The sequence below is a fragment of the Miscanthus floridulus genome, chromosome 3, assembly GCF_019320115.1.
Source record: "Miscanthus floridulus cultivar M001 chromosome 3, ASM1932011v1, whole genome shotgun sequence".
NCBI lineage: Eukaryota > Viridiplantae > Streptophyta > Magnoliopsida > Poales > Poaceae > Miscanthus > Miscanthus floridulus.
In genome coordinates, this window is record NC_089582.1 from 137,867,282 (window position 1) to 137,882,251 (window position 14,970).

General features: G+C 46.0%; 1 protein-coding gene across 1 annotated transcript; it reads right to left on the minus strand.

Moving 5' to 3' along the window:
• Positions 1-1,192: 1,192 nt before the first annotated feature.
• Positions 1,193-13,553, minus strand: LOC136542579 (protein LONGIFOLIA 2-like). Its single transcript, XM_066535082.1, has 11 exons — positions 12,992-13,553; positions 11,852-11,919; positions 10,012-11,721; positions 9,773-9,887; positions 9,084-9,245; positions 3,572-3,996; positions 3,241-3,421; positions 3,030-3,148; positions 2,729-2,794; positions 2,400-2,463; positions 1,193-1,905 (listed from the first exon to the last, which is right to left on the minus strand). Exons 1-11 carry the CDS (start codon positions 13,173-13,175, stop codon positions 1,562-1,564), a joined length of 3,438 nt encoding a protein of 1,145 aa, XP_066391179.1. The 5' UTR covers positions 13,176-13,553; the 3' UTR covers positions 1,193-1,561.
• Positions 13,554-14,970: the final 1,417 nt, after the last annotated feature.

Below are 14,970 nucleotides of genomic sequence, written 5' to 3' on the forward strand. Positions count from 1 at the left end.
AGCTAGATGACATGACATATATATAGTATAGTGAAATATATGTTTATTAAAGATCCATACATCATGAACAGAACACTTGCATGGTATTTATTTATTTGGTCGTCTGAAATGTCCTGTTCTCGTACAAATTACCAGTCAAAGTGTCACCTCATAGCCGTGACTGTAGGCCGATATATCGTATCCTTGGCAGGCTAGCTGTGTCCTTCGCAGTTCGATTGCAACCTCTACACGCCGCGGTAACTGTGCATGCACTGCACAGCCTGTTTAGTTCTCTTCCATTTTACAAAATTTTTCAAGATTTCTCGTCATATTGAATCTTTAGACACATGCATAAAACATTAAATATAAATAAAAAATAAAACTAATTACACAGTTTAGACGAAATTCACGAGACAAATCTTTTAAGCCTAATTAGGTTATGATTGGACACTAATTATCAAATAATAACGAAAATGCTATGGTAGCATTTCACCAAAAAAAAAAATTCGCCGACTAAACACTACCCAAGTTTGGCATCTGGTTCTCTCGCTCGGTCACTCCTTTTTTTCCTTTCTTTGTGTGATGAAGCGGACAGGCGTGGTAGTATTTACGGTGCATGCACCACAACACACGTTTGGCCTCTTTATTCCCTCGCCCGGTCACGCTAGCCCTGTTTTTTCAGTCAGAACAACCGTATTTGGGTTTGTTTTTTTTAGCGAAGCCAACGGAGCCTCGGTGAAGTGAAGCGGACAGGGACAGTGCATGCACGCACCAGCACCACGGAGAGGAGAGCAAGTTGCCGTGCGCGTGCGCCTGGACTGGTCCTGTGGTGGTGGTCTAGCCGTGTGCGGTGTGACATCGACGCGGCCCCCAGGCCAGGCGGGGGGAAAGGCGGGCGGAGGGGAGGGAGGGAATCCGCGACGAAATATCTCACGAGCGCGAGGCAGACGCAACCGCGGAGTTTTTTTTGGAACAAAACATGTTCCTGTGGGTTGTGGCGCTTGGCCAAGCATAACACGGAACAAGCTCCCCTGCAAAAGCTGTGGCCAGCAGTGGCCCGGCCCAAAAAAAGGAGAAGAGCTTGTCTCCTCGCCTACAACACATCAGTCCAGTTGCCAGTCCCGGGACACGGCCCACAAAATTATATTTAGACATTTGCAAGCCTTTGCCAAGCAGATGAATCGCCGTCCACACGGGCAGCTTGAAGAGGACGGCACAACATAGAGTAGCGGCTATTTTGCGGGAAGTAGATAGATGATTTTTTGCAATACCTGTTCCCCACTACTCATAGCAGTTCCAGACAAAAGACGCACAATTGCTGTTATCAATTGCGCCAAAAATGCAGCCCATGACAAAGTATCTAGACAAGCCTGGTGTTCCTAGTTCCTAGGACATGAAAGTATCCTCACTGCTTTCGTTTCATGGATGAACTGCAAAATGTCAGTCTACGCAGCAGCAGGGCCTTGTTGTTACCTAAGGCCATTGTTGCGCTCAACCCTCCCGTTCCCGTTGTTGTTGCTGAGGCGTCGCTGTTGGTAGCCATCACTGCTTTCGTTTCATGGATGAACTGCAAAATGTCAGTCTACGCAGCAGCAGGGCCTTGTTGCCTAGGGCCATTGTTGCCCTCAAACCTCCCGTTCCCATTGTTGTTGCTGGGGCGTCGCTGTTGGTAGCCATTCCCAGAGTAGCTGTTGCCGTTCTGCTGGTAGCTATTCCTGTTCTGATGGTAGCCGTTGCCGTTCTGAGGGTAGCCGTTCCCTTGCGGTCCTCGGACACAGCCTGAATAGTCGTTCCCCACGTTATCTCCATCGTGGTAGTAGCCGTTGTTCTGACCGCCCCACTGCCGCTTGTAGCTGTCCCCGTGGTAACCACCTCTGCCATACTGGAAGCCATTGTCATCCCCACGTGTGATAACACCATCGACAACTGAAATAAAAAAAAAAGAAAGAAAAAGAAGCACGTCAGTTGAATTCAAACAAAAAAAAATGAAAACAGAGGCACAAACTAGCTCAAGCACAAGAACAAGATAATTATATCATCAAAGGTTAGACAACTGAAAAGCCCCAATAATGGTAAGGAGCTACGAGTTGCTCGAATTCAAATTAATTAACTACAAAGAAAATGTAGGGAGTTGCACATGAGCTAGTTCGCTGTGTATGGAAATATTTAGCCCAGGATGGAATGGAACCAAAACCAAACTGCAGACACCATCTAGTAAAATATTCTTGCTAACCAACACAGCCACGACTTCCCTTCTCTGGGAATATAATTCAGAATTTATGACAGTAAGAGGTCAGGGTGCCATTACTTTTACAAAGCCACCTATCTCTACAGTGAACATGTTGAGGCAGTATGTCAACAATTATGAACCAAAACATGCTCATTCACCTAGACTTATGTAGATCGGAATGCTTCCTCACCTCGTGTTTTGGTTTTTTTCTCCTCAACATATGATTCTCTTGTGCCGAAATAAACCGTAGAAGCCTAAAAAAAGGAAATATTATTATTTGTAAATACTGTGAGCCATCATTGAGTTATTCAAACTTTATAAACCCACAGCACATGCACATCGTTCAGCGTAAGTCAAAATACATAGATAAATGTTCTCCAGCTAACTGAAACTACTTCAGTAATGTAGCTTACAGACTGCAGATGCCTAGAAAAGTAACCAAATACATGAATGCAACAGAAGAATTTAACTGCAAAGCATGCTCTAAAACAAGTCAACTAGACAAGAAGGCAAACAAACCTCGATGGCTGCTACCATGGATTGCTGAGACTCAAATTCAACAAAGCCAAAGCAAAACTGATCAGGCTGCAACAACATGAAGAAAATGTCAACAAGTGTAGAAACTAAAGCACATCCCACTCCTCGAATTCTTGTTTGGTTTGAGAAATGTTGAGTTGATCCATCACCACTTCATTCACCTTTTGAATACAATTAGTATAAACATGATGAATGGGGCCATCCCACCAAAATTCATAGAATCGCCTAATGATGGATCAACCCCTCAAAACCAAACACCCATAAACCTACAAATTAAACTAACCTGGCATTTGACTTGTATACCACCAGATTTAATAGAACCAAACTTGCTGAACTCTTGTTCCACCATTTCAACAGTTGCGTCGAAAGGTAAATTCTTAACAAAAATTGAGTACCCTGGCTCTGCAAAGCAAGGTAGCGTTACAATTCAGAATAAACCCCATTATTTTCTTGTTTCTTTAAACAAGAAACTGAAGTAGAAAAGAGAAACTAACCATCATGTGATTTATTTTTAGGAACACTTCTATCGCCTGGGAGGGCATTATCAGTAGAATGAGCAGGTTTTGAAGGTGAGGACACATTTTTCTCCACATTTTGAGCCGCCTTTGGCCTTGGATTGGGTTTGGTGGGTCTGGCAGCTGGGGCAGGCTGTGTGCTCTCCCTCGTGGTTTTAACCTACAAGTCACCAACAGACAATACAAAAATAAATATGCCAACACGCAATTTGCCAGATGATTGAAAAAAGGCAATATAATAACTCAGACACATTAGATACTTGCAGCGGTAAAAGGTACATGAAAGTAAAAATAAAAAATAAAAACTCACAATTGATGCATAAGTCTTCCTAGTTACTTCCTTCTCATCTGATGAGGGAGGAGCTGGAGCAGACTTCACAACTGGTGTGGGAGGAGCTGCAGCTGCCTTCTCGACTGGTGCGCGAGAAGCTGGAGCAGCCTTCACAACTGATGCGCGAGGAGCTGGAGCAGCCTTCTCAACTGGCGCAGGAGGTGCTGGAGCAGCCTTCTCAACTGGTGTGGGAGGTGCTGGAGCAGCCTTCTCAACTGGTGCACGAGGAGCAGGAGCAGCCTTCTCAACTGGTGCTCGAGGTGCTGGAGCAGCCTTCTCAACTGGTGAGCAAGGTTTTGGAGCAGCCTCAGGAATCTTCTCCAAATCCTTGTTAACTGCTTCCTCAGCAGTAAGAGGAGTTGAAGCCTCAGGGATCTTCTCCACATCCTTGTTAACCACTTTCACACATGTCTCAACAACAGGATCATTTTTAACTGGAGAAACAACATTTGCAGAGGTGCTGACAACTTCACCATTGGGCAGGGTTGTAATCTGTGTGCTTTTATTATCATGGTTAGCTACAACTTCCTTCACCTCAGTTGAAATCCGGGTAAGTCTGAACATATCATTCAAAACATAATAGCCTCTGTTTTCCTGTGAAGCAAGAAAGAATGACTGTGTGAACTTCTGTTTCACAGCATCGGTTGTAAAATATCCAGCAACCAAAATGAGCACACCATCCACATGGGATGGCTGTGCATCAACAGTCTCTATCTCTATCAAACAGTCAGCAAAGTCTGTAGACACAAGTTGCTCCTTGATATCCTGCTCAAGCACAAAAAATAAACTGATCAGCCCAACAGAATCAACATAGGAATAAAAAGCTATGACTGATTTATACAAGATATAGACAATAAATCAGAGCTAAAAATCATAATTTCAAGTACTAGTCCATGCTCCACCCATTCACTTGTTATTATTCCTATGTTTGAAGTGACTAAATTCACTTGTTTTTCTTGTTGCATCTATACATATAGAGATAACGCATTGCCAAGTTTGTTCAATTTGAAACCAAGATTTAATCGAGACAGGAGCCTATGGGAGTGTTTGGTTTGATCTATGGAGTGGCCCACTACCTCTATTTTTTTCTAGTTTAGGAAATGTTATGGGTTGATCCATCACCACCTCATCCATAAAAAAAAAATAGGAATCATCGTAAAAGAACAGTTTGTTGGCCATGATGTACTAGCGTAGTTAAGCCTATCAGCCATATATTTGATTAGCTTCTAAATTAATAAGGCAGATAAGAAACATGTCATCAAAATTCACATTCTGACATTGAAACCAGACAAAACTTCTATTCCAAAGTTCCTCGAATCCATTGATAGCACTAGCATCATGACGTTGCAGAGAACTTACATTAATTGTGGTTACATTCATCATTTTCCCATTAGAATCTGTTCGACCAAGAATACTTGAGTCATTATAGAACTTATAGGCATCCTCTCGTGTGTAACGAAGAGTTTGGTAGTATTGTTTAACAAATGCTTTAGCAACCTGTAAGCAGAAACATCATTACTTTCAGTCCAACTCAAAGATTATTGACAAACGTAAAGGTTAATTAAAGGGTTGAAAAACAATACCACTTGTGGAGTAAAAGAAGTAGATGGGCTCCCAGCTTCCAAGGCCATTGCTGCACAAGGTATAGCAAAATTAGTATTTAAGAGCCTTGAAGTGGACTGTTAGGAGATGCACGGTTATCCAGTGTAATGAAAAGGAAACAAGAAAAGATTCTATCTAGTTTGCCAAGCACCCAAGTAGGAAGGTTACTGAAACATTGGAAAAAGCAGCAGTAAGCAACCCCAAGGTAAATCATCCAACAACCTATGCAAGTATGTAGTTACCATCTCTTTCTTCAGAAAGTAAAGCAAGACAATTTAACAACATCCATATCAATTATGCCCATTGTACAAACTTACGTCAAAGAAAAGATATCAATGTTGTTGAATTTGACCAGAAGTTCGGTGCTGACTGCCAAGTGCCAACCAGAAGTACAAACGGCAGGAGACAGCATGATGGTAGTTCATGAATTCATGTTTCCTTCTTAATACCCTGATTCCACATTGTGCATTTTCATACACTACTGGGAGCTGCGACTAGCTTAGCAGCAAATCAAAACCAGACAAATTCACGCTAGTTCACTGTTATGTTGCATAAATGTCAATCTTTTTCACCAAAAGAAACTTAAATTCCATCTAACCCAACCTTTTTCACCACAAGAAACATAAATTCCAACACAGGCGTAGGAAGCAAGAGGTTGATCGTTCTTCACCACAGGAAACATAACTTCCGTCTAATCCTACACAGGTGTAGGAAGCAAGAGGATCTGATTGTCATGACGCCATCAGAACACAAACAAAAACTCCAGCCAGAACCACAACACGAATTCCAATCTACTAACCCCTCGATTGCAAAATAATCTCGGCACGAAAGAAACTACCCCCTCCCCAATTCGCAATTTACAGCCACTGGATTCCGAAGTAATCTCGCTACTAAAACAACGCACCACCACAGTCGAGACAACCCGATCGCCCGTAATACACACATTCAAACAATCAAACCTATGCGGAGGGATCGAAAAGCATTGAAAGAGGGAAAAGAAAGGGATGCGAACCTTGGGAGCGGGAAGGCCCACGGAGACGGCGCCGCCACGAGACGACGCCGCCTTGGCCCGCGACGGGAACGTCAAACCCTAGCGAGTCGACGCGAACGCGAGGCGAGTCGGCGGCGCGAACAGAAGCGAGCCGCGGACGCCGGGGCGTGAAACGGGGGGCGTGAAGGGTTTATAGCGAAACAGGACAAGAGGGTTTCGAAATGGGTTTAGTGAGGCGCGGGCTCCCGAAGCAACCTGTTTCTCTGACGTGTGGGGCCACATCTAACTTACCGTGGGCTACACGCGTGACGGACTGACGGAGGTGCGGTTGGGTGGGTTTCGCCGTTTCGCCGTTTCATTTCCTTCCCAGTCACGCGTGCAAAGCACTCCAACGGGCCAAACATGATAATTTAGGGCCCATGTGACTTTCGTCCCTGCGTGTTAGGCCTGGCTGATCTCGGCCGCCGAACAGTTTCCCAGCCCATTAAGGGCTCGTTCGGTTGAGTCGTTTCCGCCCCAGAATGATTCCCGGTCAAATCTGCTACGTACAAATTAAACGGACATTCCTGGCCGGAATGTTTCCCGGACGTCGTTCTCCGGGAACCGAACAGGGCCTAAGTTGTAGCGGGGGGCGGCCGCCGGTGGCCTCGCCATTCCAATTTCCACTACGATTGGCGGCCTGTGGCCACTGGCCACCACCACCACCACTAATAACTGCTCCAATGCCGCTGCGGGGCCTCCGGGCCGCCGCCGGTCGTCCCACCTCTTGCAGTGGTGGCGTCAGATGATGAATTTGACGAGGAGGGTGGAGGCGGCGACGCGTTCTCCGAGATCGCGATCGTCAGCTCACCGTTCCTAGCCAGCTGGCAGTGGCGCGCCGACCGCGTGCTCGACGAAACGCTTGTGAGGCGCGCGCGCGCACTGAGCGTGGCGCCGGAGGGCGACTGGGAGAGCAGCGTCTCGCATCTGGGCCGCGCGTGCTAGCTGGCGGCGTCGCCCACCATCGGTGCCAGGTCCTGTTGTAGATGACCCGCTGATGGGGACGATGCTAACTTATTGCTTCCGCTGCCTGACATGGCGGCGTCGGCATTCCATGTGCGGTGCCGAAAGGTTTCCTCCCAAGCTCAGGACTGTTCGTCCTTGGCGATGACGCGAGCTAACCGCACGGGGGGGCCGTGGCACTGTGGCAGTACACATGTCCGAGCCGATGAATCTCCGACTGGTAAAGTTAACAGTACCATTGAAACCTTAGCCGTGCTGAAAGTCTGAAGGGGCATCGAGTGCCGGAGTTCTGTGAAAGTCGTTGTCAGATAACTCCGGGAGGTGGATCATTGCAAACTTGGCCAATTCACTGTGCGTGCACAGTTTGGAAAGTGGCAAGCATGCATGCCGGTCTGGGATTGGAGTTGGAGGTACGCCTTGCTCTGTCACTCTCAGCAAATGCCTGTCCTGTCCTGTCCTTGTCTGTTCCATTCATCTATCTGTTCCCAATTTGCACCCGGTGTCATATCCCGTGTCCTACATGATCTGGCGCTGCAGTGTTAGATGTCTTCACACATACTCCCTCCGTCCCCATAGATGACACTATGGGAAACGTGCAGGTCAAACTTTCTTAACTTTGACTAGATTTATAGAAAATACATGCAACATTTATATCTCCAAATAATTTTATTATTAAAATATATTCAACGATCTATCTAATGATACTAATTATGTATTATAAATATTAATATTCTTTTATATATAATTAGTCGAAGTTGAAAAAAGTTGAATCGAGTCCGTTTACTTTGGGGAGGGACGGAGGGTAGTGGCTCGTTTTGTTGATCATGTGTGAATGCCAGGTTGGAACTGTTGCATTCTTTTGGCTAAATAGTAAGACAGTTTGGACTACAGTTTTAGAACCCCAGTTTGGTGTCATTAGCACTCTGCCAGAGTGGCAGAAGACATCTTGTTATCTATAATAATATGAGAAGGTCCTGAACTATAGAAGCCAAATGGTCCCTGCTTCATGAAAAAAGAAACAACGGCTTGTTTAATTGTGCCGCATGCGGCATGATTCAATCAAAACAACATCACACCATTAGACAGAAGTTTACTAAGAATATTATATTTATATTTCTTGCTTCTGGCAGCAAGACTAGTGTTGAGGATCATTTATACTCCTCCTGCAGTTTAGTCTTCAGAAAAATAGAAAATGTCACATTTACTAGTTGCTACTTGCTATAAGCTTCTTAATGGAAATGACTACTACAGCGCATATTCAGTTTATACTACTGAAAGAAAGCTGCCTCTGCAGCTTCCTTTGTACAAATTGCATCTTATCTGTAGTCTCACCGGCGATGACCTCGTCGATAAGGCCCTTGAAGATGGATCGTTCAATTTCCCAAACCATGCCATGTAGCACAGTGTCGAAGCTCATCCAGTCTTTCGTTCCATTGACTGTATCCTCATCTAATATCATGTTTTCATTCTCCTCCTCCTCAGAGCATTTTATTAGACTGTCAACCTCAGTGCATAAATCCTTGAATAGTTGCCACCCACTTAACTTCCTTGATTGAAGAAACTTTACTGTCTGCCTTCCAGATCTGCAGATGCTCATCTTATGAGCTATTGTTTCATTTACCAGGTCAAACACAAGTCTTCGATGAAGCCTCCCTGTGTAAGGCTTACAACTTTTCTTAGCTCCGCTGACAGTTTGGAAGGCGGAAACTAAGTCTGGTTTTGTTTGCTCAAGAATGAGGAAGAGCTCCGAATTGATTGGATAATTTGATGGTTGGAGTTGACCAGGTAATACTGCGATACTATGTTCTTTGTGCAAAAGACCAGATGCCAACAGTATCTCATAGATATACTGGTGATCTTTATTTGCAGTGACTGATGCCATGACTTCTTTGATACTTGCGTCTTCTTCATTCATTGATTGCAGTTGCTCAAGCTTCTGGATCAGAACTTCCAAATTTTCTGGTTTAATCTGGTTGACTTCACTGCTCGCTTTTGACTGTGGCGTGTCAGGCAGGCTGTTTGGGTTCCAGCATTCCTCTGAAGAATGTGTCTCACCATCTGAACAGGTAAAACGGTATGTTCAGAAAACAATTCCTATACAGTGCAGAACAATTTAATGTACCAAACGAAAATACAGAGTTCGCTGCCTGACAATTCAACTGAAGAAAGCATGTATCAGACAGGAGAGACAAAAACACTGTCTACCTAGAATAAACATACAGATCATACACGCTGGGTGTATTTGTATAGGGGGACATTGGTGGGCACATCTATACTAGCATGTATGCAAACCAAAAGACACATATTATGCTCCTGCATCAGCATTGCTGCTTGTGGGGTTGCAGCCATGCACTGTTCCTCCTAATTGCAGGACCACGAGCTACCTGGTAGCTTTTATTGCAGATTATCTGTCACTAGCGTTATCAGCACGCTGACAGCTAGCTATGCTTGTCCTTTTAGTAACACTATGGGTTTCTGAATTGAATAAGACCAAACCAAAGGATCTATCATGTTAATGTTCTTGCACGAAACAAGTGGATATCTAATGCAAATTAATACTGGTAACTAAGAAAATAACTTCTCACCTCTGAATGAATCTGAGATCCTTTTATGATAGAAGGATGTATCAAGGACAGAGACAGGGCTTGGAATGTTGTCCAGTGAATGAATGTTTTGGTCTGAACCCAGAATTGAAGGAGCCTGAAAGGGGGTAGAGAGAAATCGCTCATTAGTAAAGTAGTGGTAAACAATGAATACAGAATGCATGAAAAATGTAGAATTAGATGGATTATTGGTATGAACTTTCTTTCCGTTTTATCTGTACCTTGTGACTTGCTGTTGCAGCAGCATTGCTTGGTGGAACGAAGGTTGAGTTGCCACCCGGAGGCTTTGCACGATCCATAATGTTGACATCAACCTGCTTTGCTAAGCTTATTCTGTTCCCTGTACTCTGCAAGACCTCTTCACGGTGGCATTTCACCTGAGAAGGCTTTGATCTTATTCTTCCTTTTGGAGAGACAGCTTCATTGGACTTCTTGCTTGGAGATTTTGGTGAAACAGGTGGACGAGACCTCCTTTCAGGCTCTGCCTTCTTTAGCACATTTCTGGGACTTGATGAGCTTGTAGGCCTTGGCGAGCTAGCACTGCTGACAGTTTCTTCAGATTTCAGTTGAGCTCTTGACATCCGAAGATGCATCTTCTCATTTGTGCCAGTCTCATTTGTGCCGGTGAAAGATGAATATCTAGCCGACAACTTTCTGAGGCTTCTGAGGCCTGCCATGGGAGCAACAGAAGCCAGTGAAACCCCATGCTTCTCACTGGTTCTTGCAGGCTTCATGACCACAATAGGAGCCTGGAAGGTTCCAGAGTTAGTGGTGAGATCATATCCTGTCCTGTGAGTAGCCACTGATCCACCACTGCTGTCATTCTTGCTCTTAGCATCTTTTGCGTTCAATGCACCCAATATTCTGAGAGCCCTGAAGTCCTTGTTATTACACTCTAAGAAGTCAAAGCCCCCGACCCTTCTCTCTATATCAGCATAGACAGATGCAGTTCTTGGCCTCCCTTCAGCTTCTCGACATTGTTGTGCCTTGATATTGGTGGCACTTCTGTCCTGCTGCCTCCAAGGAGCTGCTTCTGTGACAATTCGTGGGAAAGGCTTGGTTTTCAGTACTGAGGACTCGTTCTTCAGCTGCATGCTGCAGGAATCCTGGCAAGTGCTTCTGGGGGAGCGTGATGGATGCTCATGGTGAGTGGCTTGAGCTGGTCTCGGTGATCTTGTGGGTTCACAGTTTTCAGCAGTCAGCACCACTGTAGCATCTGTTGCTTCTTCCAACCCCATCAGCTTGGCAATAACACTGTTAGCTCTCCTATGGCTGGGGGAATCTTGAGGCCTCAAAGTATCCAGAAGAATATCATCAGTTCTCCTGTAACTGAGGTTCTTCTGACGTGAGCCTGGACTCAGAGACTCCTTCCTACTGTCCAAGGATAATCTAGGAAGCTCTTTTGGCCTCGAGGAAGGCCTCTTGCTTTCCTGGGTTTCAGCTGGCCGCAGGAGTCTTCGGTCATCACACGAGAAGCGTGACTGCTCCTGCAAACACCTTCTAGATTCAGTGACATTTGCAGGAACCTTTGTGGTCCTATCGATCCCAATGATACAGGTTCCATCCATTGATTTGGACAGCAGCAGTGGCCTCGGTGAGTCCTTGTACTGCCCGTTTCTTCTTGCCTCCTGCACCGAGGTTTTTACAGTCAGGCCTCCAGGGTCCCGGTTGATGGAGTCCTTCACTATGTCTCTGAAACCGACATTAGGATGCCCAGACTTGGTGTTCATGTCAGATTCCTTCAAACTTGGCGAGCTCTTCAGTGACCTCTGCACAAAGAGCTCCTCATTGATGTAAGGAAGCTCGTGTTGGACTGATTTGTTGCCGTCAAGGGAGGAGAAGGATGAGCACGAAGAGGAGGAAGAAGAAGCTCTTGATGATTCGATTGAAAGGCTGCTGTTCTCGGTCATACATTTGCTGAATGTTTTCTCCTGCATAAGCGAACGGGAGGTTAGTGCCAACTTCTTTATGCATTCATAACATACTTCTAAAATTCTGATGCATGAGTTTTCCCAGCCAAAAAGAAAAAAGAAGTTCAGTCCAATCTAGTAGGAATATTACCAGAACAATCTTTGAGGTACTTGAACTTTGAACTGGAACATTGCTACTGCTCTTTGGATGAGTGTTGCCTGGAAAACATAAGGATGCATTATTAGAATAAAATATCTAACCAGAGAAAATCGAGCAATTTGTTATGCAATGATGGTAATGCAAAAGATGGATAAGGGCATAAGGTGATGAATTATTTGGGGGAAATTCATTAATAAATGATGTAAATATTACAATCAAATTGTTGTGCTGTCCTCTTCAGTTAATCTGTAATTGGTAGAAGGATTTATTTATTTTTTAAAACTAAATGTTAAGCTGTCCTCTTCAGTTAATCTGTCATTACTAGAAGGATTTATTTCTTAAAAAAAGTAGTAAATGTTAAGCTGTCCTCTTACTGTACACATGTTTTTTCCTTACAGATGTACTGCTAACTTGCACAACAAACCTCCTAGTCTCTTGTCAGTAAAAAAGGTAAGTGGAAATAAAACTAGTATTCTGGTACCAACATGGCAATTTCTTTTGCAAGTTCCACTTTACAGGACGTGGCTCGCCCATGTTGCAAGCCAACCAGTTTTAATACTTGTATATATAATAAGCAGTTTTACCAACCAAATTTTTTTTTATTCCTTTGATAGGTTGTTCTTTGCTGAACCTTCCAACTGTCAATCTTACCAAACTTTGAATAACAGTATGAAAGGGCTTGTGTTCATATTTCGAAGCAATTTTTTTATATAAGTAAAAAGAAATGACACCTACCTTTCTCATCTCTAGTCAACCATACCAGGATGAGTAGCTCCGCTATCTAGTAACAACTTGGAGAAGGGCGTGATTAGGGGCTGCTTGGATGGCTTCCAAAATATGACAAGCCAAAGATTTAGCAAGACATGATTTTTGCTCTCATTTGATTTGCTACAAAAAACTTGCCAACCACTCACATTTCGCTTGCCAAATCTTTGGCATGGTAAATTTTGGTCGTAAACCAAGTAGACCCTAGTAATTGGATCAGTTCTTAGAAGCAAAACGCTATTAAATTAAAAAAAAGTTAAAAGAAGAAAACAAAACAAGGCTGTTTGTGAAAAACTTGAGCCAAGTGAATGCGAACGTAACGCAGCAGAAAGATGCAGGGAACAGAGAGCAGCGAGGAGCCATTACCTGGTGGGGGGGAAGGCGGAGGCAGCCTCTTTTGCTGCCGGGCGGCGCGGCGACCGGCCCCAGTGATGAGCCGCTGGCGGTCGAAGATCTGGAATATGCCGGCCATGCACCCCATTTGGCGCTGGAGATCCCGCGTGTCGTCGGCCAAGCCGCCGGCGGCGGCGCCGCGCATCCTGGTGGGCATCTTCCCAAGCTCTCGCTGTCAGCCCGATCAGGCGCGGAACGACGTGCGCGCTGCAGGACGATCGCCGAGTCGCATTCAAGTGCGACGACCGATGTGACCAGGCCGGCGGCGCCACCGACGGGAGTCGTCCCGAGGAAGAGAAGATTCCGAGGCGGCAGTCACCGGTCAGAGCTGCGGCAAAGGCTGCGACTGCGAGGAGGAGGAGAAGCAGTTCTGCACGGATGTAGTAGAAGAAGCCGGAGCAGAGCAGAGTTCTCTTGTGTGTTTGGTTTTGGGATGGGGGCGAGTTCAGAGGAATGTTATCATTGCGGCGCCATGGCCATGCAGGCTCTCTCGTCGTGGGGATGGGGAAGGATGCCTGTGGATTTAAGAGGAAGGGCGGCGGGCGAGCCGGCTGGACGGACGGCCGATGGGGTTGAAATAGGGTGTGTTTAGGAAGGTAAAATTTGTTGGTGTCACGTCGGATGTGTCGGAAGGATGTTGGTAGGGATTTTTGATACTAATAAAAAAATAAATTACAAAACTCATCAGGAAACTGTGAGACGAATCTAATCATACTAATTAATCGGTCATTAGCAAACATGGGTTATTGTAGCACTTAAGGCTTTTCATGGGCTAATTAAGCTTAAAAGATTCGTCTCGCGATTTTGCCGAGAACTGTGCAATTAGTTTTTTTTCGTCTACATTTAGTACTTTATGCACGTGTCAAATATACTTTTTTTTTTTTTACTGTATGAGAAAAAAATTGGAAACTAAACACGCCCTAAGGGAGGGGCCGACTGCCGAGGGGAGCGCACCGGCATGGTGTGTTGGGGGTGGGTCAAGCCGTGTCCCTTGTCCTGCTAGCTGCTCCCGCTGCATCACAAGCCCCTCACATGGGGTGAGGGGCTGATCATTGCGAGCCTGTGGGTGTGCGCGGGCATGTGATGCCTGTCAGACCGCCCGCGCGCGCACGGGAGCTTTTGATCGAGGAAACAACGCTTAGTCGAATACGCAATTACGCATGGCGGGGATGAGAGGAGAGGAGCAGAAGCAGGCCACGGCCACCCGGCCAGCCGGGCCGCCCCCCTTCAATTCATGACGCGCCCGCCCCGCCAGCCCCAGCCTGCGCGCGCACCAGCCCCCGGCACGGGCGCCCATGTACCGTGTCTGTCTGTCCACGGGTACCCGTGTCGCTGTGCCGATGCCATCCATCCAGCACGTCCAGTCCAGTTCTGTCCTGCTGGGAGCCTGTGGGACGGAGTGGCAGCGATGACCGATGAGCGAACGGCGTATGTCCCCGGCGCGCGGCGGGGCGGGGTAGGCCGATCGTCGGCATCGCCACCCTTTTGCCAGGATGATGAGAGGAGCAGTGCTGCAGTCGTCCACGCCGGGGACCGCCGGCCCCAGGGTCCACACGCGTATAAGCAACAGATGTACGCGTGTATATACGTATATACATCCGTCTATATCTAGGCATCATGCCTAGCTTGCGATCGATCGAGTACCTGAGATCCTGAGAATACGATAGGTTGTCATGTACTCTATTATACTGGTCTCCTCTTCCGGTCTCCTGGATTGCATATATATGGATATACGATACGACGCATACGTACCGGTACCAAACTACCAATCCTACGTAGAACGCATAGCAAGGGTAGCTGCTCGTCATTGCACTCGTCTGTCTCGCCATACACATGCTCTGTTTGGTGGTACGCGACACGCCCTCCGATCGAAATCGAATGCGTGCATGGGAGACAGACAGCGCGAGCCAGTGGCAGTGGCTGTTGCATGCCGTTTACCACATCGTACCGTA

What these genes read in the sequence shown, in the direction of transcription:
- LOC136542579 (XM_066535082.1), bottom strand. Translation starts at nt 13,175, where the DNA reads ATGCCCACCAGGATGCGCGGCGCCGCCGCCGGCGGCTTGGCCGACGAC. An exon ending in GGAAGACTTATGCATCAATT is followed by an intron (nt 3,422 to 3,571) that starts GTGAGTTTTTAT and finishes GGTGACTTGTAG; the next exon opens with GTTAAAACCACGAGGGAGAG. An exon ending in GAAAAAAACCAAAACACGAG is followed by an intron (nt 1,906 to 2,399) that starts GTGAGGAAGCAT and finishes TTTTTATTTCAG; the next exon opens with TTGTCGATGGTGTTATCACA.